General features: G+C 37.1%; 1 protein-coding gene across 1 annotated transcript; it reads left to right on the forward strand.

Moving 5' to 3' along the window:
- The first annotated feature begins 988 nt into the window (after positions 1 to 988).
- Positions 989 to 24,838, forward strand: LOC139971936 (carboxypeptidase B-like). Its single transcript, XM_071978789.1, has 11 exons — positions 989 to 1,185; positions 2,802 to 2,889; positions 4,306 to 4,425; positions 5,376 to 5,474; positions 6,384 to 6,485; positions 7,712 to 7,813; positions 8,126 to 8,236; positions 8,947 to 9,037; positions 17,788 to 18,002; positions 22,404 to 22,485; positions 24,320 to 24,838. Exons 1-11 carry the CDS (start codon positions 1,118 to 1,120, stop codon positions 24,541 to 24,543), a joined length of 1,302 nt encoding a protein of 433 aa, XP_071834890.1. The 5' UTR covers positions 989 to 1,117; the 3' UTR covers positions 24,544 to 24,838.
- The last annotated feature ends 6 nt before the right edge of the window (positions 24,839 to 24,844 follow it).

Here is a 24,844-nt window from a genome sequence, read left to right on the forward strand (position 1 = left end):
GCGATGTTTAGAGACCATTGACACAATGACCATGCATATGCATGGACTATATGGTTCTGATATACCTCACCATTTCTGCTCTGACGGGGCATAGTGGTACAGGCTTTAGCAGAAAGTGACATGAATGCCATATTAAACCAAACATTTACTATATAGTTTACCCAACACGATGTCTGTTTTCTAGTGTATGGGGCATAATTGGAGAGGGTTTTTCCTACAAGAAATTGATATCATGTTATTTTAAAACTAAAGATAACTTACCCCACCATTTCTTTGTTCTGTTGAGGTATAAGGTTACAGTTTTATAGAGGATATGTCACATCATGCCATTTTGAAAACAGAGATAAATTTTTCTGTGTTTTATGTTGCTCCTTTGTGACCAGTACTTGAAAGAAGCTTTATAAACATTTGGTTTTCCACCCTTTTGGAAAAATAGTTTTGTTGTTGGGATTGTGAATAACTAAGAACTTTTGGATTTGTTGAAATCAGTCAAATACCTGGGTTGAGCTAATGCAATAGTATATCTGTATGTCAACTCTGCTCAAAACTAAAAGAAAACACTTATCCATGTCAATTATAACAACTTGGCGCACGGAGCAAGTGAAATAGATTAACTTAATACTGGGAGTTTCCGTTTTCGTATAATTTTTATTCAATTAACTTTTTTTGGCGGAATCAACCAGCAGTTCTCAAAAAACGTTATCACTTGGTAAACAACAGTAGATATATGATAAATGATAAAATAAAATAAAAAGAACTGGTTAGTGGTGAATACAATGGTTAGCTATACTGTTTTTCTAGGAATCTCAACTGGGCGCTCCCATTGGACGCCAAAATACACCAAAACACAGCTGATGATTCAATTAAGTAAACTTTTGAAGTATCTTTTGAATGAAACAGGATACCTCTTGTTAAGGTTTAAGCCAAAGTTTAACAAACCTTTACTGAGATGTGTTGAATGGTATATATACTGAAAAGCAACATCTGTTTGGTGCGACCAATAATATCTGTTATCAGATAACAAAGTGTAAGTCACTGAGTAGATACAATATATTAGAGAGGATTGTCTTAGACAACTTCACTCAGCTCTGAGAGACAAGAGGTATATCAGAACAAAATGAAGTTTTCTGTGGCTGTGACCCTGCTCTTTGCTGCACTTTGTGCAGGCAAGAAAAGCTATGATGGGTGAGTATACGATACTGGCTTTTTTAACAAATGACCTCTAACCATTTCAAATAGACACCTTCGTTCTCTTTGCTTGTGGTCTGTGAACTGTTGATGTATAGTGTCTTTTCCTTGTTCCTTGTCAGTTCCTTGTTAGGCTTATTCAAGCAGAACACAAATCAATTAACACTCTGTAATACTTATTTGCGACATATCAAGTCGTCCTTATGTTGCTGTTGACATTTCGATATATCAAACAAGTTTTTTTTTAGCTTTGTTTAAATTAGTATAATCATCACAACAGAAAAGAAAAACTTTTGGTTTTAACCCTTCAAGAAAATGTGTCGCTTTGTTGCTGAAAATTTATAACATGAATATGGTATGATATGAAACATCTTGCTGTATGTGCTAATATTCTCATAATTTTCAGCCTTTGTGTCATACAACAACTATCAATAGTCTACATTTTAAAAAAAACTGAGAAGCTGGAGTCAACATTCATGTTGGTTACAGAACTTACAATGTCTCAATGTTCTCTCTATAACATATCATTTTTTCTTTGTATTTAATTCTGGTAATCTATTGTTTTGCTTTGCCTGAAATGTAAGTGGTTAAGAAAGCAACATATATATACATAAAATACGAATTAAATATCCAATATATGTTACATTAGCTGTTACAAAGTGAAATGATTTATCTGTCTAATATGGCAGTGGCATATGAGGTAAATCTATTTAAGCTGTATATATGTCCAATTCAATTATATCCATTGTTTTTGTACGTAGACATATATAATTTTGAACCAATTAGCTTGAATAAAATAATTGCGTTAAGTGATTCGGCCTTGCGAATTGGGCAAAACTTTGCAAGTTTAGTGTTTTCATTTATTTATTTATGTATTCGTTTGTTGCTCATTAGTTTTTATCTTTATTTTGATGAAGTAAATATATATTTACCAAAAGAAAACGCCAGCTATGAGAATCGGTTGGAAAACAATGTTTCCATTGTGTTAAAAATACCATGATTTAATTTTGGGCTCATGCTTTTTCTAAAATGTTGGCAGTAAGTTTTGTAGTTTGGTTATTTAACAGCTTTTGGAGTTGATTTGGATTAATATATTGTGCCATCTCACAATGAAATCTGGTTAGAGTGTAGGAGATTAACTAAACCAGTCAGTGATTTAGTTTATTTAAAATAGTTATGCAACAGTTGAGAGTTTCCAACATTTCCAACTTCTTTTCAATTAAATTTGCCAAATACTACCGTAAAATTGTTGGGGTTTAATCATATTCATTGATTTAGCTCACTCTTTTGTTGTCACTGGATGGGTGAAACAAATGTAAACCTTAACTTAGCATGTGACTTAAGCATGAATAATAGTAACCTTAGAGTTACGTTGGTAGGTATGGAAAAATAACTACAACTTAAAATTCAAAATGTACTTCTAAAATTGAGAATTTAGTTTAGTTCTTTCAAGTTTTTTTTAAGACTCAGTGAAATGCTATTGTCATTCTTTCTTTATAAACTCACTTTGAGGTGGAATAGTTATTGCCTAAAACTGGATGCAACGTATGTCAGCAGATACAGACGTAACAGACAAAACATACATGTCACTTTAATGTTCATTCTTATTACAGATATTCTGTGTATCGCATTACCCCAAGGACTGAACGTGCAGGCAATTTTATTCAGGAATTGTCAGAGAATGTAAACTTTGGTCAGTCTGTAAGTAATTTCCATTAGTTGCTTATAAATGTATTACCCCCTTTAGTTGCCAAATAATGTTACTTATTAATTGGTATTTAATAAACGTTACACCTATGGTTGGAGTTGGAGTTTGCATATAGTGATGCACCACTATTTCAAATCTGACTGGATCTTTAAATTAAGTATAAACAATTTGAGGAAGCCCTCTTTATTCATTTGGGCCCCAACAATAGCAACGAAAACAAGTCTCTCACAACTACTTTTTCACCATACAGTACTTGCTCTTCTCCTGAGATTGACCCTGCTTTCTCAATTTGATACACTTTTCGTATTTATTAAAGTTTTCTAACTTTCTCTATCAAAACTTGCATTCACCCCAAATGATATTGTAGTAGCCTAATGTCGTTATTAAAGCATGATACCTTTTGTGCTGAAACGGTGTTTCAAGCTTATAGAGCTACTGTACCAATATATTATCATGCTAAAAGACATTGTGCATGTCCTGTTGGGGGCCGAGTATTTTTAGAAGAAACGTATCACAACACACAATTATCACACCTGGAGAAGTTGGTTAAAATGAAACAGAGGGATACCTTTGTATAGAGCGAAAAGAAACTTCCTTGACATTTGATGAATATGAACTTGGTCACTCTCTTTCAGGAATCTGATTAGAATCTGTTGCAGCTGTTTCAAGTAACTATATGTTGATTTACCATATCTGTAATTGTGTTTGTCGCATGATTATTAATTAATCAAACAGCGGCACAATTAACTTGCAACATCACTGTCTCTCAAGAATCTAATTAGAATATGTTGCAGCTGTTTCAAGTATATATATATATATATATATATATATATATATATATATATATATCTATACATATACATATATATATATATATATATATATATATATATATATATATATATATGTTTATATATATGTTCATAAATATATGTTTATATATATGTTTGTATATATGTATAATATATATATATGTATATGTTTATAAATATATTTATATATATATGTATATATATGTAGAAATATACATATATATATATGTTTATATATATGTTTATAAATATATGTTTATATATATGTTTGTATATATGTATATATATATGTATATGTTTATAAATATATTTATATATATATATATGTATATATGTAGAAATATACATATATATATATTTCTTTTATTATTATTATTATTATTGTCATCTTTAATGAGGATAGTCCTGCTCAGTGCAGAAGCACTGCTTTCCAGAGGAGCCCACAAAAGAAATATTACAAAAAAGTTTGGTTTCGTGCCCAGGTTCTTTCCTGGGCGACTTTTTCTTATAAAGTACCTTTATACTTTGAACATTTGTTATGATTGGATCATTTTGGGATAAAGGAAATTCAATTTCTTTTACTGTATAAATTTACAGCTTGACTTTTGGCATGAATCCCGTAACCTTGGTGACCCCACTGACGTGATGGTACCACCCAGGTACAAAGCCCTCGTTGAGGATTTTCTCCGCAGAAGACACATGGAATTTTCTCTTTTGGTAAGAGCTGCATCAAGTGGATGTAATGAAGTAGGCCTACACTCAAAGAAAACTGGTTGGCAAGGCTACGTCCCCGTACTGCAAAAGAGATTATTTTCTTGACAATTTCTATTAACTTCTTCATCAGGCTATACATTCCGATAAGGGAGACACACTGTCCAAAGTATCCCATGTGAAAATGAAAATTCCATGTCAGATTGATCCACTCCCTTGCTGTACTGTTTGCTTTGCATTATGATTCAACAGAATCATATATGTGCAAGAGCATGTATCCATGCCTTCTTCTATATGGCATCAGCATATCTTAATATTTACAATCATGAAAACATATGAAATTGACTAAAATAGGCAATTTTTCAAAATTGGGATTTAACATAGGCTGCTAGACCAATGAAGCCTCCCCCTCCAATTATCCCTCTTCCCCATGGCACCAGCACATGCTAATTGTTGCCAGAGATTGGAAAGAATTTCTAAAAAAAAAACATCTAAAGTCAAATGACACTTATCGTTTTAAAATTCTTATTGTTGTTATTATTGTGTTCAGCAATAAAAACGCTTGGCAGCTTCCTTTGACTTACCACAACTACACAAGTCTTGTAAAGCTACTTAATGTTGTTTCACCAGTTTAAGATTTTACATGTGAGGTTTACAGATCCAACCGCCAGACGACATATAAACCCCGAGTCTCACATATTAAACCTGTGAAAGTTAACAGCTCTATGTATAATTAAAAATGTCCCCTATGTGCCCCTGTAGTAATAGATAAACGTTATATCTGCCAACTACTTACCAGGGACAGTAGGCCAACTGTACTCCTATAAAATATCAATTTAATAGCAGTGACTTCTCCCAAGAAGAAATGAAATATTCATGTATCACACAAATGTGTCAAATAAATCAAGTTCTTTCCTATTTCATTCAATATTTACACACAAAAATTTCCTTTCCAGGTTGAAAATGTTGAAGATGTGATATATCCACAAGCTGGTGGTTGTGGTACCGATAGTACAGATCCAGCTTTCTACAATTGTTACCATACCATGGATGAGGTAAATTTGTCATAATGCCACAAACTGTATTATATCATTTGACATAGATTTCCAGTTTCTTTTATAACAAATATACATGATTTAAATCATCAGGTTTTAGGGGGTCTGCTGCGTATTGTGATCTTTAGTCATGACAAAACAAATTGACTGGTTTTTAAGTCAAATTGTTCAAGTAAGTTGAAGTGTTTTGCTGCATTGCCATTTTTCAGTGTCAAAAGTTGCTGGAAAGATTTTAAAATCTGAAAATTAATTTTAATTTTTAAATTAATTTTGTTAAGTGGTAAAAGTTTGATTACATTTCTGTAGTTTTCAAATAAAAATGGTGTGTAATTTCTATCCAATATGTGTTGTTGGAATAGTTTCTTAATATTTCATATTTCTTGCAGATTAACGTTAGTAATATTATTAGTATCAACTCGTCTGTCAGCAATCAATCATTACAATATGTAGGGCTGTAGTGCCGTCTTTATTTCTTACATAATATTTTTTTTTAACAATTCCAGCTATCTAGAGGTTCCGCAGGCTAAGGAAAGTTACTATCTGTTCCATAGTTTGTTACAGATAGACATATCATTTATCATGTCTCTGCCACATATTGTAACATAATTAGCTGCCTATCTACTGTTGAATAATTTGTATGAAGATGGTTGCCATGTATTAATTTCTCTCAAGTGGTTTTTTTTCTATCATATTTATATTAATTTTATATACTACATAATTAATAGACAGTATTTTAAGTTAAGTTGTAACTTTTCTAGTTTTTTTTTTGTCAATTTTAGTATGCTTATTACTGCAGTGTTTATGTTACTGCGATCATCATGGTCCCATCTTAGTTCTGCTTGATGTGTGTTTCCTACAGACGGATTTCAATATTGTGGTCATGCAATTGTGGTGTATATTCAATTACAGATCGAATCTTGGATGGATGGAATAGTTGCCAGCTATCCTGGAATAGCTTCTAAGGAAGCCGTCTCAGCAACGTTTGAAGGCAGGACAGTCAGTGCTATCAAGGTATGAGGGAATCATTTGGTATAAATGCCTAAATATATGATGCTTACATAAAAGTATAGTTTCATCTGAATGTTATTATGGCTGCAGAGGGTGTATTAAACTCTACGAGCATATTCAATGAGAATTCATGTTACACCTCTATCATATGTATGTGACCCAATCTCAGTATCTCTTTTTCTTAATTCAAGGCTCCCTTATGACTGGTATATATAATATCGTTAACTGTGAATGACTGTTTCTCGTTAGTACATGTTATAGACTTTTTTTAGCTGGAGGTATATACACTATAGTAGAATTCTAGCTAGGGTTGGAGAGGGGCTGAGTATCTATAGGGGAGGGTTAATTCTTGCTTTATTTGGAGTTCATTCAAACATGTACTTCCCTTCATGATGCCAAGTACATTACTGAGGCAATTGCGAATGAGACCAAATCTAGGTGCTGGTTTTATTTCCAGCAAGTATGTTTACTTTGGTACTACAACCTTAATACAGTAATAGAATAATTTACTTGACTTACTACTGATCAATCTGCTCAATCCTGCAGATCAATTTGTTGTTGTTTTAAAGGCATTGAAGACCGGCCCCAAACCGCGTGCGGCCATCTGAAAAAGTTAACTTTACGTTGCTTGCAAGTGACGTTTTGTTCGTGTCGCTACAAAATGCAGACAGTTACGAAACGTGATACCTTGTTATCTTTAGCTGGACCTGAGATGTCCATCGCTGTATAGTTTATACACTGTGCTATGAGTATTGACCGCAGCTGTATGTACTGACTGTACACTAGTGTCTAATAATCGACAATAGCAAGTTGTGTGTATATTTTCGGGGATCGATGGTTGTGTCTGTTACACCTCATTCGAAAGTAGGTCAAATTACCGGCATTAGACGTTTCTTTTTGCGAAGTCTTCACACCCTTTAACTTTATGATTATGTTATAGGCCTTACAAGCTTGACGTCACATCAACTTTGACTGTTGCATATATGTCTGACTTTTGTCTTCTCATGTATGTAATGAATCTCTCTGACCGTGATACACCGAAGCAATATGCGACAGGCGTAACACCATGTGACGAGTGATAACACCGTGGGACCGATGCTACATTATGTGACAGGTACTACATTGTGCGACAGGTGTAACCTACACCATGTGACAGGGTAACACCAAGCATAGACCTGTGTCATTTGAAAGTATGCAAACTAAAAGAAAATACTATTTTGTTCTCATAGATCTCTGGTCCAAATGCTAACAGACCTGCTGTTATATTCCAAGGCGGTATCCATGCCAGGGAGTGGATTTCACCTGCTACTATGATGAACATTGCTAAAATGGTATAAATTAAACCTCCTAAACATATGGCCCTACAATTATGTATTGTTGATGTTTTTGTATACCCATACCTATACATGGTATCGGTACAATTGTTAACCTCTACATACTTGATAAAAAAATATCATATCTCATTGTATACCGTATAGGCTAGCCTGAGCCTAAGGGGGAAGGGGAGGGCGGGTGTGCAATTTTCAGGAAAGTGGAACTCAATTTCGTAGAGAAGTCTTCAGTCCCATATTGTTACATATACCTGCAGAGTGATGCAATTATGATTGAAGAAATAATCTGATCTCATCTTCATCTTCTTTCAGCTTTTGGATGACCATGGAGTCGATACAGAAGTAACTGCAATTATTGAACACTATGATATCTACATTATACCTGTCCTGAACCAAGATGGCTACGCTTACACCTGGACTGATGTAAGAATCGATGACATTAATCTTTGGAATATTTGACGTTTCTGTTCTTTGGCCCTGATTAATTCATACATCCTGGTTGCTGGTGGAGTTATGGGTGTGGGCAAAAGAGGATGATGTTGGCAGAAATAGTGTTTGAATGAAGGGATTAGATAATATGATAGCTGATAACAATACTGTTCAAAAGTGTTCAAACGGGTAAACTTGCATGCCATTTCAACTGAACATGATTATATTTTGCAGATTTCATCTAATCATTTTCGATCTTTAAATTAGTACTTGAGACCTGCCTTTATGCCACAATGTGGTTTATACTATAATTCAGTAATAAGTACTACTGTTTGAATTATGCATAACAAGTCATTTTGTCGTACTTTACTGTCAAAAAGTACCAAAAAGAAGACGTAGACACATATTACAATAATATTGTCTAAAATCAGAATTGTTTATGAACCATTACAGGCTTTTTTGGGTGTGTATCTCTACAGACAGCAAGGGAGAATTATGTCCCCACCCCCACCCCCTCTCATACTCTCTATCCCCAAATAACTTAATCCCATGTAATCCTGCATTTGAACAAGAATTATGTCAAGTTGCATCTAAGCTTTATTTGATATCTTTCAGTAATGGAATTTGGACTCTATTCACCTCGTCGTTCAGTCTAAATTTCCTTAAAAATAAATGACCACAGTCCTTTGTTTTTTCCTGGACAGGACCGTATGTGGCGCAAGAATCGCCGTACACCTTCCAGTGGTCGTTGCTACGGTGTAGACTTGAACAGGAACTGGGATGTTGATTTTGGTGGTGAGTTAACTTTCACATTTGAAACCTAGAATTCCTTAGCAGATGCTCCAAAAGTGTGACGATGAAGGTTTTGGTAAAAATGTTTTTTTTAATTGGAACTTATAATATATATATATATATAAACAGATGTACAAAAGAGAATGCAGAACAAATCAATTCTTCAATCTTTCTACAGCTACGAATTTTAACTTAAATGTGGTTAGCTACCGTACGTATAAGCTTTTGCATTTAAATGCTGATAGCTATAACTAAACTTGGCAGCTTGACCAGTGGCGTCGCCAAGGGGGGGGGGGGGGGCCAGGGGGGCACGTGCCCCCTGGAAAACCTAGTGCCCCCCCCCCAAGTGCCCCCCATCTGAGATTTGGGTTGGTAAAAAAATGTATATATATTTTGTTATATTCAACTCCCATCATCTGAGTTGGTTTTTCATAAGGACAAAGAAGCACAGTAATTCGTATTTTCTTCAAATGAGCTGCGAAAAAATGAACAAGTTTATCCTTGAACGTCGGGTATCGAAGTCGTAACCCGCGCCATCACAACAGGTGTCGATATTATCATTGAATGTGTCAGTGCTCACGCCATACCAGCGGATATACAAGTCCGCTTCGCGAGCTACATGACTGTGAGAAGGGAGGGTACTGCAATATGTTGCCTTGGTCTGAGGTTGACAGGTTACGAGCTGACGAAATGTGAGAATGTGAGGGTCCGCAGGCACCATACTTGCCTATATTTGTGGACCCATATATTAACCCTGTTGTGTAGGGGTGCAGAGGTCATTTTAGGTCAGATGCTTGTAGGAACAAATGGCGAATGTTCACACCTGCATACTGAGCCATACTCGATGTGTGATCAAACTTTGGATTGCATGGTGAGATCCCTGATAGGAGCCAATAACGATGCTGGAACCTGTTACATCTTAATAGATAATGGGCGAAAACGAGAAGGACAAGAAAGGAGTCGGGGTCATGCACACATTAATTCAACAAATGTAGGTTCTATTGATAGGGTTAGGCATAATATCGACAGCATGTGGTTCATATCCTCTGCAAAATTCTACGCCTTGTTAAAATCATTACCTCAAAAATAGCAATTTCTGGAGATATCTTCAGATCGAATTTAGCATCAAATGTGGCAGCATTTTGCATCTAGCCCATCCTCCGTATGCGAAAATTTTACAAAGGGGAGGGGGCAGTGGCGGCGGAACCGGGGGGGGGGGCTTGGGGGCTCAGCCCCCCAATAAAAAAGTTGAGGGGCAAATGCATGATATGCCCCCCAATATTTACCAAGGCTCCGAAACGTGCATCTGCCCATTTTTCAATGCATACTTGTCGATCTGTCCGATGCACACGTATACTATATAGGTGTAATAATTTTAGTAAATGCTGGGGGACCCTCGGCCTGTCCCCTGGCTATAGACCATATTGTCACCCCAACCGCGTCTTCACGCCCCGTGAAAAGTGGAAGCAGTGAGTGTGAGTACCGGTAAGCGCAACATCTTAGGCCAATGACTTGCTTCATTTCAGCCAGTTCTCCAACATCCCCTTACTACACTCAAAACCGTCTTTGCGAGTCCACTACGAGTAATAGCTACTCTCTTAAAACACCATCGAATATACAAATTACAATGTTTTTACAGACTTTTACGTGCAATCTGAGAAATTGCAGGCTTGAGACCCATATTTTAGGGCTAGGTATTCGCAGCATAAAACACTCGGGAAGTGCCGTTTCCGGCCATCTGGGGGTTTGAAAAACCCAAAATTTTCTTGTACGCTCCGCGCCAACCGATGGTGGTGCTCCGCTTAGATAGTCTCTACACATTAGCCCCCCCCCCCCAATAATTTTCCCATTCCGCCGCGCCTGGAGGGCCACCCCCTCCCCTTAGACTCCTCCCCAGGACGTTGATCCGTATCCACCTAGGTGCCCCCCATCAAATGCTGGTGCCCCCCTGTGCCCCCCAGACTGAAAAGTCTGGTGACGCCACTGAGCTTGACACTAGCTACAAGCTGACCGACGTCAGGCTCTTACATTCATATTTAACGTCCATGATTATGAATTGTTAATTGTCAACAACTCTATAACTGGACGACATAACAATAATCTTGGAGTGACTCGAACCTGGGACCTTATGATTGAAAGGCACCGGCGTTAAAGGGTGTGAAGACCCGCGCAAAAAAGAAACGTCTAATGCCGGTAATTTTACCTAGTTTCGAATGAGGTGTAACAGAAGTGTTAAACACTACCATCGATCCCAGATAATACACACATAGCTTGCTACCGTCGGTAATTAGACATAGTGTACAGTCAGTACATACAGCTGCGGTCAATACCCACAGCACTGTATACAAACGATACAGCGATGGACATCTCAGGTCCGGCTAAAGATAACAATTAAGGTATCACGTTTCATTACTGTCTGCATTTCGTAGCGACACGAACAAAACGTCACTTGCACGCAACAGAAAGTTAACTTTTTCAGATGGCCGCACGCGGTTTTGGGCGAGTCTTCAATGCCTTTAACCACTGAGCTAACACTCCCCTTGGTTTACATAGACTACTCAATGTCTTATTGGACTCTGTGATTTTGATACACTTGGGCACAAATTCACTTGGAATAACAGTACACGTAGCTCCACAGTCAACTTGCATTTTGACATATTCATCCTTCCATTACATTGTGGCAAATATTTTCCTTGGATACTGCATGACTATCACCATAGTTAAGTTCATCCCCTTCAGATTCTAGTGTCAGTGATATCATGGACTCACGATCTGAACTTGAATCATGTGCGCTCTCATTCTGAGACAATATCATACATGTCTATTACCTCTTCCCATTTCCTAGTCCTAACTGTTTTTTGGCTTTTACGAACTGCCACAAAGTAGTTTTGTTTCTCAGCAATAGTTGCAAGTTTGACTAAAAGCTGAGCAATCTTGATTACCCTTTTGCATGTTTCCTCAGGCTGGCACAAATTTTACAAATTATAACGTGAAGTTTGCTACTGTAGCCTTCTTTGCAAAGTAAACCATTGTAGGTTTGCTACAAGCTTTCTTTGCAAAGTAAACCTTATCGTCACTAGGTTTCTTACCCATCATTCCTTTCATTTGGGCTGAGGCGTTTATCAACATTTACAGAGTGTGACCTTTGATGACCCCCAAATGACGCTTGACCTCCACCAAAAACAATAAGTTTCTTGTACCTATTATAGGAAAGCCACATTCAAAATATGAGAACCATTTAAGTTTCCTATCTGTAGATATCATGTACAAGGGTTTTAAGTTTTGACCCCTGGTGACCTTATTAACTCTGCCCTACACCAAATTGTGTAAAATTTTATACTACACAAGGCTATGCTACCATGCATACATGCGCTCATTTGATGTTTAGGTTCTGGAGATACAGCATTTCAGAGATTTACACATTTTGCCCTCTGCAGACCCTAAATGACCTTTGACCTCCACTAAAAACAATGGGTCTGTTGCACTCATTATAAAGAAGCCACATGCAAAATATGAGTGCCAATACAGTCTCCTATCTGGAGATATCATTTTACAAGGGTTTAGATTTTTGACCCATGGTGACCTTAAATGAACTCTGACCTACACCAAATTGTGTAAAAAAATCACAACAAAAGGCTATCCTGCCATGTCTATATGAGCTTGTGTGATGTCCAGGTTGTAGAGATACAGTGTTTTTGAGATTACACATTTTGGCCTCGGCTGACCCTAAATGACCTTGACTTCCTTCAAAAGCAATAGGGTTCTTGTACTAGCTACGAGGAGCCACATGCCAAATATGATAGATAGATATAGACAGATATTTATTCAGCCAATCATATAAAAATACAATGGAAATTGGTAGACAACAAGAGCTCAAAACATTAAAAATTGTAAACAACAAATAAGACGTATAATAATGCACATAGATAGGAAAACGTTCCTATAAAATATTAAGATGAACAAAATATAAAATGTGACATGTACCTACAAAATATTAAAGCGTACAAAAATATATAAATGCCCTCATATCCAATAAAGTCTACAAAGTTTTAAATTGTTTAACGGTATTGGTGCACATTGAATATCTTCACAGCAGAAGGATAAAATCTGTCAGTAAATCTTTTAGAACCCTTAAAAGTACGCATTCTTTTGCCTGAAGGCAGGAACTTGAAATAATCAGTTGCTGGGTGGTAATCATCATTCAATACACTTTCAACACGTTTTAATGTTCGCTCCTGGTAGAGTGATTGAAGGGACAGTAGGCCTGTGCCAATGAGGCGCTACACGTTTCTTATGACAGATTCTAGTTTCCTAAGATCATTCTTACTTTCGCGACCAAACCAGACTAAAATGTTTATAGTTAAATACTTTCAATAATAGCACGATAAAAATTAATTAAAATATTCTGACTGACACCATACGATTTTAGAGCTCGCAAAAAGAATAGTCTTCGTCGTCCCTTTTTCAGAATCTCGTCAGTATTTGTGTTCCATGATAAGTTGTCCATAATAAACGTGCCTAGCAACTTAAATGCGTTTACCTGTTCCACAACAGATCCATTTATGATAGGGTCCTTTGTATTTTTGTTTCGTCTTAAGTCCACAATTAATTCCTTAGTTTTGTTCACATTCAGAATCAGGTTGTTATCGGTGCACCATTTCGCCAAGAGTTTCACTTCGTCACGGTGGCCACTTTCATCTTCGTTGATAATGAAACCAGTCACTGTAGTGTCGTCTGCAAATTTGATGATTCGTGAGTTCTGATCGGCGGCTCTGCAATCGTAGGTTAACAGAGAGTACAATAGCGGTGATAATACACAACCCTGAGGAGTACCAGTGTTTAAAACAATAGATGCTGAAGGAATGTTGCCTACTCTAACAGTTTGTTTGCGACATAAAAGGAAATCTAAAATCCAATCACAAACAGACGCAGGGAAGTTGAGGTGTTCCAATGATTTAAAATGTAACCGCGAAGGAATAATAGTATTAAAGGCAGAGCTGTAATCAATAAAAAGTACTCGGGCGTAGGAACATTTCTTTTCCAAATGGGCAAAAGTTTCATGTATCCATATGGAAATAGCATCTTCAACTGATCTGTTTGCGCGATATGCAAATTGGGATGGATCGAAATCAGCAGGTAAAAGAGTTTTCAGATAGGCTAAAATAAAGCCATCGAACGTTTTCATTGGTACAGATGTTAGTGCAACTGGTCGATAGTCATTTAAACATGATATGTTTCCCTTCTTTGGAACTGGAACTATTATTGCGTCTTTGAATGATCTAGGAACCTCACATAAGCTAAGTGACCAATTAAAGATGTTCGTATAAACTTCTGCGAGTTGCTCGGCACACATCTTCAGCAGCTTGGGGTGATACCATCAGGCCCAGCAGCTTTACGTTCATTTAGCCGCTTAAATTGATATTTTACCGAATTTACGTCGATATTGAATGGCGCAGTAATAATAATAATAATAATAAGACTTATAATGCGCACACACCACTCAAAGAATGTTCATGGCGCAAATGACAATGAGAAATGATACAAATAATACAGAATAATACAAAACAATGACAGAAGAAAAACTTAATGGTATAAGATCATATAAAAGCTTTTGTCATTAAGTGGGATTTTATGCTCTTCTTAAAGTTAGAGAGAGTAGATGTTTTTCTGATTTTTAAGGGAAGTTGGTTCCATAAGCGAGGGGCAGAAACAATAAATGACCTATCCCCCCAAGAATGTTTGGACTTAATTTCAGATAATAAAAATTGAGAGCTGGATCTTAGATTACGAGAGGGGACATAAATATGTAATAAGTCAGAAATATACATTGGACCATGTCCTTTAAGTGATTTATAAACAATAAGGAGAATTTTATACATAATACGATATTTTACAGGTAGCCAGTGCAGGTTTTTTAAGACAGGGTGGATATGACAATGCTTATGAGAATGAGTTACAATACGTGCAGCTGAGTTTTGGATTAATTGGAGTCTATGAATCTGTTCATGTGGAAGACCGAGGAGTAAGGAATTGCCCATATCCAACCTTGAAGTGATAAAAGAATGTACAATTTGTTCAGTTGCCTTATCATTTAAATAGTTTCGTAATTTGTAGATGCCTCTGAGATGAAATGCAGCAGAACTTGTTATTTTGGAAATGTGGCGTTTCATAGTCATATTGGAATCGAAAATTACACCAAGATTACGCGCATGAGTGGAAGGGCGAACCTGAACATTACCAATTGATATGAATGGAATATTAATTTTAGCAAGCTGATGACAAGAACCAAAAAGCAAAAACTCAGTTTTTTCTTCATTAAGCTTCAAAAAATTACGTCTCATCCACAAACGGATATCATTGATGCAACTCTCAAGGCATCTGATGGCTTTAACACTCTCATCTTGAGAAGGACTGAAATCAATGTAAATCTGGGTATCGTCTGCATAAACGTGATATGAAATATTGTGCTTCACCAAAATTCTACGAATTGGAAGTGTATAAATAGGGAACCACTGAGGTCCAAGGACTGAACCCTGTGGAACTGAATAATCCATGTATACAGGATTGGATAATTCATCCCCAATACAAACATATTGAGGTCGTCTGTTTAAGTAAGAGTTGCACCACTCCAGAGCAACAGCATCAATACCCACGAAACTATTCAAACGCGAAAGCAGAATTTCATGGTCCACAGTGTCGAATGCGGCACTCAAGTCTAAAAGGACCATAGCCACTATTCTACCATTATCCATTTCAGAAAGTATATCACTGCTTACTCGAAGAAGAGCAGTCTCAATACCATGGTTAGCCCTATAAGCAGATTAAAAAGGGATCATAGACATCATTGGTACTCATATGATCAGTAATGCGACTAGAAATAATGCGTTCAATAGTTTTCCCCAAGAATTTTAGGTTTGCCACTGGTCTGTAATTCTTAAAACTTTCTTTATCTAAGCCATCTTTCTTAAGAAGTGGCCGAATATGTGCAACCTTAAGGCTATCAGGAAAAACACCTCGTTGAATGGATTTGTTAATGATAATAGATATATATGGCACAATCACAGTTATACATTTCTTAAGCAAGTATGTAGGTAATGGGTCAAGTTCACAAGACTTTGAAGGTGAATTCATAATAACATTATTAACTTCTTGAGTATTTGTACGACGAAATAAAGATAATTTTGAAATGAGTTTTTCTTCCTTCTGAAATTCAGAAGAATCTTCCAGAGAGTCAGTAATAAATGATTTACGTATAGTTTCAATTTTCTGAAGAAAAAAGTCTGAAAAGTTATTTGCAAGAGCATTGTTTGAGACAGATGTTGGAAGAACAGTGTTTCTTGATTTATGTAGAAGACTGTTTACTATTTTAAATAGTTTCTTTTGATCACCTGTGCACAAATCTACTTGAGCAGAGAAATATTCTATCTTGGCATGTCGGATCAAGTTGTTGACAATATTCCGTTGCTTGCAATACTCTTGGTGGTCAACCTCGAGCCGTGAATTCATCCATTTTCTTTCATGCCGGCGACGAATTTTTCGTGCTGAGCGGATTTCATCAGAGAACCAAGGACTGGATGGTCTTACTCGAAGAGTTTTTATCTTTACAGGTGCATGTCGATCCAAGGTGTCTCGTAAAATTGATTCATAAAGATTTACACAGGTATCCAAATCTTGATATTCAAAGTGAGAATCAGCGAAAGCGGAGCAAATATCAGCAGAATAATTGACTAGGTCTAAAGCCTTCAGATTACGAGTTTTAATCGTAACTGAGGGTAAAGGAGGCTTTTGAAGATTCAGGTTGCATGAAAGAGCATAATGATCTGATAAGCCTGGTAAAACACAAATATCAGAAAGCAAGGTTGTACTATGCTCACGGGTTATAATCAAATCCAATGTATGCCCAAACTTGTGAGTGGGATAAGTAATATGCTGAGTTAATCCAAAGGATAACAGCAGATTCTGAAAGCGATGAGCTTTGGAATCAGAAGGGTCATCCACATGAATATTGAAATCCCCGCAAAACATGACATCTGATTGACTAGGAAGATAATCAACAGTCAGTTCTCCAAAGTCAGATAAAAAAGATCCAAAAGAAGAATCTGGAGGACGATAAAGGGCAACCAAATTCACAGTCCGAGAATTCACTGTTAATTCAGCATGTATAGCTTCAAATGAATTGTACACCTTTTCATGTGATTTAATTTTCAGTGAAAGACTGGATCGAAATAAAATTCCAACCCCTCCTCCCGATTTTTCCTTTCTGGGAACATGTTGAAATGAATATCCAACTGGGGTGATATCACCACATAGTATGATGTCATCCTCTCTCAACCAGGTCTCAGAAATGGCAACAACATCCAAACTCTTGTCCTGAACAAAATCAACAAATTCATCAGTAGCATGTCCGTTGTTCACTGGGATCGGCTGGTTACTATTTCCTCTGTCGAACCGTGCGTAAAACTCGTTGAGCTTATCCGGCAATGCTGCATCATCAGTGTTTACTGACCTCTGAGTACTGCAGAGGTTTCCTATCTGAAGATATCGTGTTTACAACCCAGGGCATTACATACACACACTCTCACCAGCACACACACCCCAAGTAGACTGCATAGGTTACTTGCCTGCCTACGGCAAGTAACCACAAATAGATGCTGAAAAAGTATCGATGTAATGTGTTTCTTCCTGTATTAATATTTCCATTGCACATGGTATTGAAGGAAGAAAACTCAACATTTGGTGTATTCCATTCTCAGGTGATGGTACCAGCACACTAGGGTGCTCAGAGGTCTATCATGGAGTTGCAGCTTTAAGTGAACCAGAGACCTCTGGAATTGATGCTTGGTCCAGGGCCCTTCAAGCAAGTACAGGAGTTGAAGTATTCATTGACTTCCACAGTTATGGACAATACTGGATGTGGCCATGGGGCTACAAGGTGGGCCTACCACATACTCCAGACCACAATGACCAGGTATGTATTACAGGCCAGACTTGTTATAAAGTACTGGTAGCTCTAGACTACATAAAGAGACTTTTCATGGACCTGGCTACCTGATTGTAATTCCTTGATGTCAATGTGAATAAACTATTACATATTAAGGTCAATTCATGATCAAACTTAAATAAAAAATAATCGACATCAATATTCAAGATTTAAGTTATTTCTTGTAGCTAAGGAGGGGTTATGCAGTAGAGTAATAATTTATGTTGGTTTATGTAGAACTTCGCAGTGGCGTACTGGCCACACGGGCGTTTGGGCAATGCCCAGTGGGCCGGTGGCGAGATGGGCCGGTGGGCTGGGAAGCCTGGTACAAATTACATCACATTTTTAAAGTAGTTAATAGAATACAGAGGGGCTGTGTAGAATTATATTTTTAACTGTGGGAATCAGTCATGTAAAGACTGTCCTCTCTGCTGCTACAAGGTGCTCCTCAAGTTGAACCTTTCACCGATGCTTACGTACAAGAGCATTGGGCTTGCCTACAAGCTGCTGGTAACGCTACCTGTGTCACAAGTGACATGTGAACGTTCTTTCTCTGCCTCGAAGAGAATCAAAAACCGTTGAGAAGTACAATGACACAAGAACATCTGGGGCGTTCATGTTGATGTCTGTGGAAAAAAGGATCTTGGCCAAACTTGACACTAAAAATATCATTGATGGTGTGGCTGCCAGAAGCAGCAAACTGCATTGGCTCCTATTCTCGTAGACATGACATATGCTCGTGTTATTGAACATATGTTTTAATGGATTTTATTTAGGTTTCTTCTCAATTTTATCAAGCATGTTGTCACAAAATGCTTGAAAAACTAATTAAAATCCAGTCTAAAACATATATATATTGTCTATTTATGTTTACGTTTTTAACTTCCCCCAGTTTAATCAAGTGTTGCTTCTGGAAATTATTTTTTAGGATTTTTTTTAAAGGTTTATTGTAACCTACAAAATTGAGAAATATAGCACCATTTTGGATCTATGCATTCCTTAACTTCAAAAAATCTCAATGGGGAGGGGGACACCCCTCCCCTTTATGAAACCCCTCCCTAGGACGGTGATCACTAGTAAGTAACATATCAATGAATAATTGGACGGGCTATGTGAAAAATGCCCGGGCCGGTTTTAAGACCCAGTCCGCTCCTGTATAGAAGTATTGTTACCTTGCTGTTTGAAGGGGATGCATAAGGGGAGTGTCACGGATTCTTTCAAGAGAGCAGTCGACAACGGCGTAAAGACGGACAGAGAGAGTATATGAGTTTCAAAGGTTCAATATAATCATAAACAACAACAATAACAACAACAACAACAATAAAATTAATATTGGTTACATAGACCAAACTAAATCATCATTTTCTATATATATTCTTTAATCTTTCACGTCTATACTTCATATGGCATCCTTTCTTTCTTATGGTCCTAGCTTTGTTTCGTTGAGGGTTCTGTCAACGTTTATGGTTAATACAAATGAATGTTCTGCCTTTTTCTTTTCTTAGTTTCACGTTCTCTTTCTTTCCTCGTTCAAGCTTTAATTTAGCTTCTTCACTGCCTCTTTTGCCATCTATAAAAGTACCAAAAACACCGAATTTAATTCGTAAAGTAATGAGTCCATGTTATCTCAATGAAGGTGGAAATTGGTTTCTTTTGAACTAAAAATTCTTTCTCTGCCTCGAAGAGAATCAAAAACCGTTGAGAAGTACAATGACACAAGAACATCTGGGGCGTTCATGTTGATGTCTGTGGAAAAAAGGATCTTGGCCAAACTTGACACTAAAAATATCATTGATGGTGTGGCTGCCAGAAGCAGCAAACTGCATTGGCTCCTATTCTCGTAGACATGACATATGCTCGTGTTATTGAACATATGTTTTAATGGATTTTATTTAGGTTTCTTCTCAATTTTATCAAGCATGTTGTCACAAAATGCTTGAAAAACTAATTAAAATCCAGTCTAAAACATATATATATTGTCTATTTATGTTTACGTTTTTAACTTCCCCCAGTTTAATCAAGTGTTGCTTCTGGAAATTATTTTTTAGGATTTTTTTTAAAGGTTTATTGTAACCTACAAAATTGAGAAATATAGCACCATTTTGGATCTATGCATTCCTTAACTTCAAAAAATCTCAATGGGGAGGGGGACACCCCTCCCCTTTATGAAACCCCTCCCTAGGACGGTGATCACTAGTAAGTAACATATCAATGAATAATTGGACGGGCTATGTGAAAAATGCCCGGGCCGGTTTTAAGACCCAGTCCGCTCCTGTATAGAAGTATTGTTACCTTGCTGTTTGAAGGGGATGCATAAGGGGAGTGTCACGGATTCTTTCAAGAGAGCAGTCGACAACGGCGTAAAGACGGACAGAGAGAGTATATGAGTTTCAAAGGTTCAATATAATCATAAACAACAACAATAACAACAACAACAACAATAAAATTAATATTGGTTACATAGACCAAACTAAATCATCATTTTCTATATATATTCTTTAATCTTTCACGTCTATACTTCATATGGCATCCTTTCTTTCTTATGGTCCTAGCTTTGTTTCGTTGAGGGTTCTGTCAACGTTTATGGTTAATACAAATGAATGTTCTGCCTTTTTCTTTTCTTAGTTTCACGTTCTCTTTCTTTCCTCGTTCAAGCTTTAATTTAGCTTCTTCACTGCCTCTTTTGCCATCTATAAAAGTACCAAAAACACCGAATTTAATTCGTAAAGTAATGAGTCCATGTTATCTCAATGAAGGTGGAAATTGGTTTCTTTTGAACTAAAAATTCTTTCTCTGCCTCGAAGAGAATCAAAAACCGTTGAGAAGTACAATGACACAAGAACATCTGGGGCGTTCATGTTGATGTCTGTGGAAAAAAGGATCTTGGCCAAACTTGACACTAAAAATATCATTGATGGTGTGGCTGCCAGAAGCAGCAAACTGCATTGGCTCCTATTCTCGTAGACATGACATATGCTCGTGTTATTGAACATATGTTTTAATGGATTTTATTTAGGTTTCTTCTCAATTTTATCAAGCATGTTGTCACAAAATGCTTGAAAAACTAATTAAAATCCAGTCTAAAACATATATATATTGTCTATTTATGTTTACGTTTTTAACTTCCCCCAGTTTAATCAAGTGTTGCTTCTGGAAATTATTTTTTAGGATTTTTTTTAAAGGTTTATTGTAACCTACAAAATTGAGAAATATAGCACCATTTTGGATCTATGCATTCCTTAACTTCAAAAAATCTCAATGGGGAGGGGGACACCCCTCCCCTTTATGAAACCCCTCCCTAGGACGGTGATCACTAGTAAGTAACATATCAATGAATAATTGGACGGGCTATGTGAAAAATGCCCGGGCCGGTTTTAAGACCCAGTCCGCTCCTGTATAGAAGTATTGTTACCTTGCTGTTTGAAGGGGATGCATAAGGGGAGTGTCACGGATTCTTTCAAGAGAGCAGTCGACAACGGCGTAAAGACGGACAGAGAGAGTATATGAGTTTCAAAGGTTCAATATAATCATAAACAACAACAATAACAACAACAACAACAATAAAATTAATATTGGTTACATAGACCAAACTAAATCATCATTTTCTATATATATTCTTTAATCTTTCACGTCTATACTTCATATGGCATCCTTTCTTTCTTATGGTCCTAGCTTTGTTTCGTTGAGGGTTCTGTCAACGTTTATGGTTAATACAAATGAATGTTCTGCCTTTTTCTTTTCTTAGTTTCACGTTCTCTTTCTTTCCTCGTTCAAGCTTTAATTTAGCTTCTTCACTGCCTCTTTTGCCATCTATAAAAGTACCAAAAACACCGAATTTAATTCGTAAAGTAATGAGTCCATGTTATCTCAATGAAGGTGGAAATTGGTTTCTTTTGAACTAAAATTCTGACTAACATTTCATAATTAAACAAGAGCAACTAACGGGTTTGCTTTCGGTTCAAGACCGAGATTGAAAAGAGAGAGCACGTGGCTTTACTATTCTATTTATACCCCATGCCGACCGAATTCCGATACTCGTTAACAAAAAAATGATTACGTAATGCTTAAGGATGCCCAAAACCATGGCTAAATAATTAGCATCCAATTAACTAAACACGTAAAGTAATCAATAAAATACTTAAGGGAGTTATCCCAGAACGAGTTGTGACAGGGAGTCAATGGTCGAGCAGGTTACAGAGTAAAAAAAAACTTCCTCTTTGTACACAGATTTGCATAATAGCTCAATAAATAGATCTTCTGCAGATTATCTTCTTTTACGTTTTATCTTCGATGACATCGAAATATGTTGCTTCCTCTTCCGAATGGAAGGAAAAATTGAAGTACCTAATGTTGTCTCTAAACATTTCCCACTCTTTAAAATAATTTCAGATGACTGGAGGTGAGACGGCAGCCGCGGCTCTGGGAAATGTCTATGGCACACAATACACCGTTCAAAGATCAGCCTCCATGTGTGAGTATCTGCATGCAATGATATTGTTCTGGTTTTTATTTAGCTGTATCTTATCATTTGAGACGTGATATGGATGTGACTTTGTTGTGACATGTAAAAGTAGAATCACATTTGGGTGGAGTTGCTGCAATGGTACCGTGGCTTTTACACCAGTGGCGTGCACAGCATTTCAAAGGTGGAGGGGAGGAGGGGTGGGGTAGATTGGGGAATTCGAAATTCCCCCCGACTGATTAAGGTAGGAGCCTTGATTTTGTGGTAGGGCCGGGAGCATATGAAGGATTTTAAAACGGAGGGATACCGCCGTGGGGTCATTGAAGCCAACTCACATGTTTGGGGGATGGGGTGGGGGGGGGGGGGCTGTGGTCCTCTGCTTTCTACAAACAACCATGAAGAACTCTGCAGCCAAATCAACCTGTAATTGAACGGTTAACATACAAGCTTCAGGTGTAAGGTCGTTCCAATTACAAAAAAATTGATCCAGACGGTTTTATTGTTACATATTCTGAAGGATTGTTTGTCTAACCATAAAAGATATCAAACATGATAATGATGAGAAGTCTTAAAAGAACAATATATCCATGGTTTGTTTTCCCCACTCTGTATTTTCTCAGTTGGTTAAATAAAACACTAAAGAGAATATGCTGAAAGAGGACCATTGAACAGCTTTACTTCTTACGTGTTGCAGTTTGATCAAATTATTTTATTGAGTTCACATTGTAAATGGGTAAGGTATCTGTAATGCCTATTTAATGTTGGTGATGGGTGTATTTCACTTACTTTCATGGCAAAATGTTACTCTAGACACTTTCGTTTTTTTTTATTTTCTAAGATATGGCTCATTTCTCATTGTAAGATATGATTTTCTTGTTACTGTATTATAACCAATTCATAGCAAATGTGTGAAATACAATACAACCATCGTCTTGCAAAACTTTTTCCCCGCAAAACTTTTTCCCGTTCGATATATATTAAGTTGATTTATGCTTCTGAGGATTACATATATTCTTGATGCTTAGAATCACTCTGCCTATCATGAGAAGTGATATGCTCCCTTTATGTTTTGTTTATTTATGCTTCTGAGGACTACATATTCCTGATGCTTTATTGACACTGCCTATCATGAGAAGTGATATGCTCCCTTTATGTTTTGTTTATTTATGCTTCTGAGGACTACATATTCCTGATGCTTTATTGACACTGCCTATCATGAGAGGTGGTATGCTCCCTTTATGTTTTGTTTATTTATGCTTCTGAGGACTACATATTCCTGATGCTTTATTGACACTGCCTATCATGAGAGGTGGTATGCTCCCTTTATGTTTTGTTTATTTATGCTTCTGAGGATTACATATTCCTGATGCTTTATTGACACTGCCTATCATGAGAGGTGATATGCTCCCTTTATATTTGGCCAATATAAATATATGATCACAATTAATACAATACAATATTTACATTTGGCCAGTGGCGTATGAAGGTACTTTTGAGTGGGGGGGGGGGGGGGCTGAAGACTGATGGCCGGCCTGGGGGAGGGGTCTAAGGGTCCAGGTGGCCTCAGATGCAATTTGGTGCAATATAGCACACTTCAACCCACCCACTCCAATTTGGTGCTCCAAATGAGATTTTTTTCTCATTTGGAAATGAAAAAGGGGTTTTCTGACTTGCGAAGCGGGGGAACGGAATGATACTTCCGCCCCTCCATATTTTTCACTGGCGGGGGGGGGGGCTGGCGCCCCCCAGCCCCCCGGTTCCTAAGCCCTTGCATTTGGCCATGTTTCATTTTTTTTTCTAGTTCATTCAGTGACCCTTGTTATGAATATTGTTATATAAATAGATGCTGCTGCCGGAGCAACAGAAGACTGGGCCTACCACAGTCTTGGCGCCAAGTATTCATACATTGTAGAGCTGAGGCCAACAAGTGATGCAGTCGGTTTCCAGTTACCGGAGAACAAGATTGAACCCACTGGAATAGAGACATACGAAGGAGTCAAGGCACTTCTCAAGTATACCTCTGCAGATGAAAATCCTATTGCAGAGAAGGTCGCTGTTCTACCATAAGTTGACTTTCACCGGGTCACCAGGACGACGGAAATAATCATTACGAATCGAACAAGATGAAAATGGAAAGGTTAGAGGACTCACTGCATGCATTTGCGTGTGGAAATAGAGTCTTTTAATTGAAGGATTAATCTGGTGTCAAAGGTTGCTTGTTTTTTGGGGATGTAATTTTGAAGTTTAATTTTTTTTTTTAGAGTAAACCTTTGTGGCTGTAACTTCACTCATGAATGAATGAAAAAAACTGCTTAAATGACAAACTTAATTGAATGATTAAAATAAAAGGCGTGGAAATGTGCACCAG

The sequence above is a fragment of the Apostichopus japonicus genome, chromosome 8, assembly GCF_037975245.1.
Source record: "Apostichopus japonicus isolate 1M-3 chromosome 8, ASM3797524v1, whole genome shotgun sequence".
Taxonomy (NCBI): domain Eukaryota; kingdom Metazoa; phylum Echinodermata; class Holothuroidea; order Aspidochirotida; family Stichopodidae; genus Apostichopus; species Apostichopus japonicus.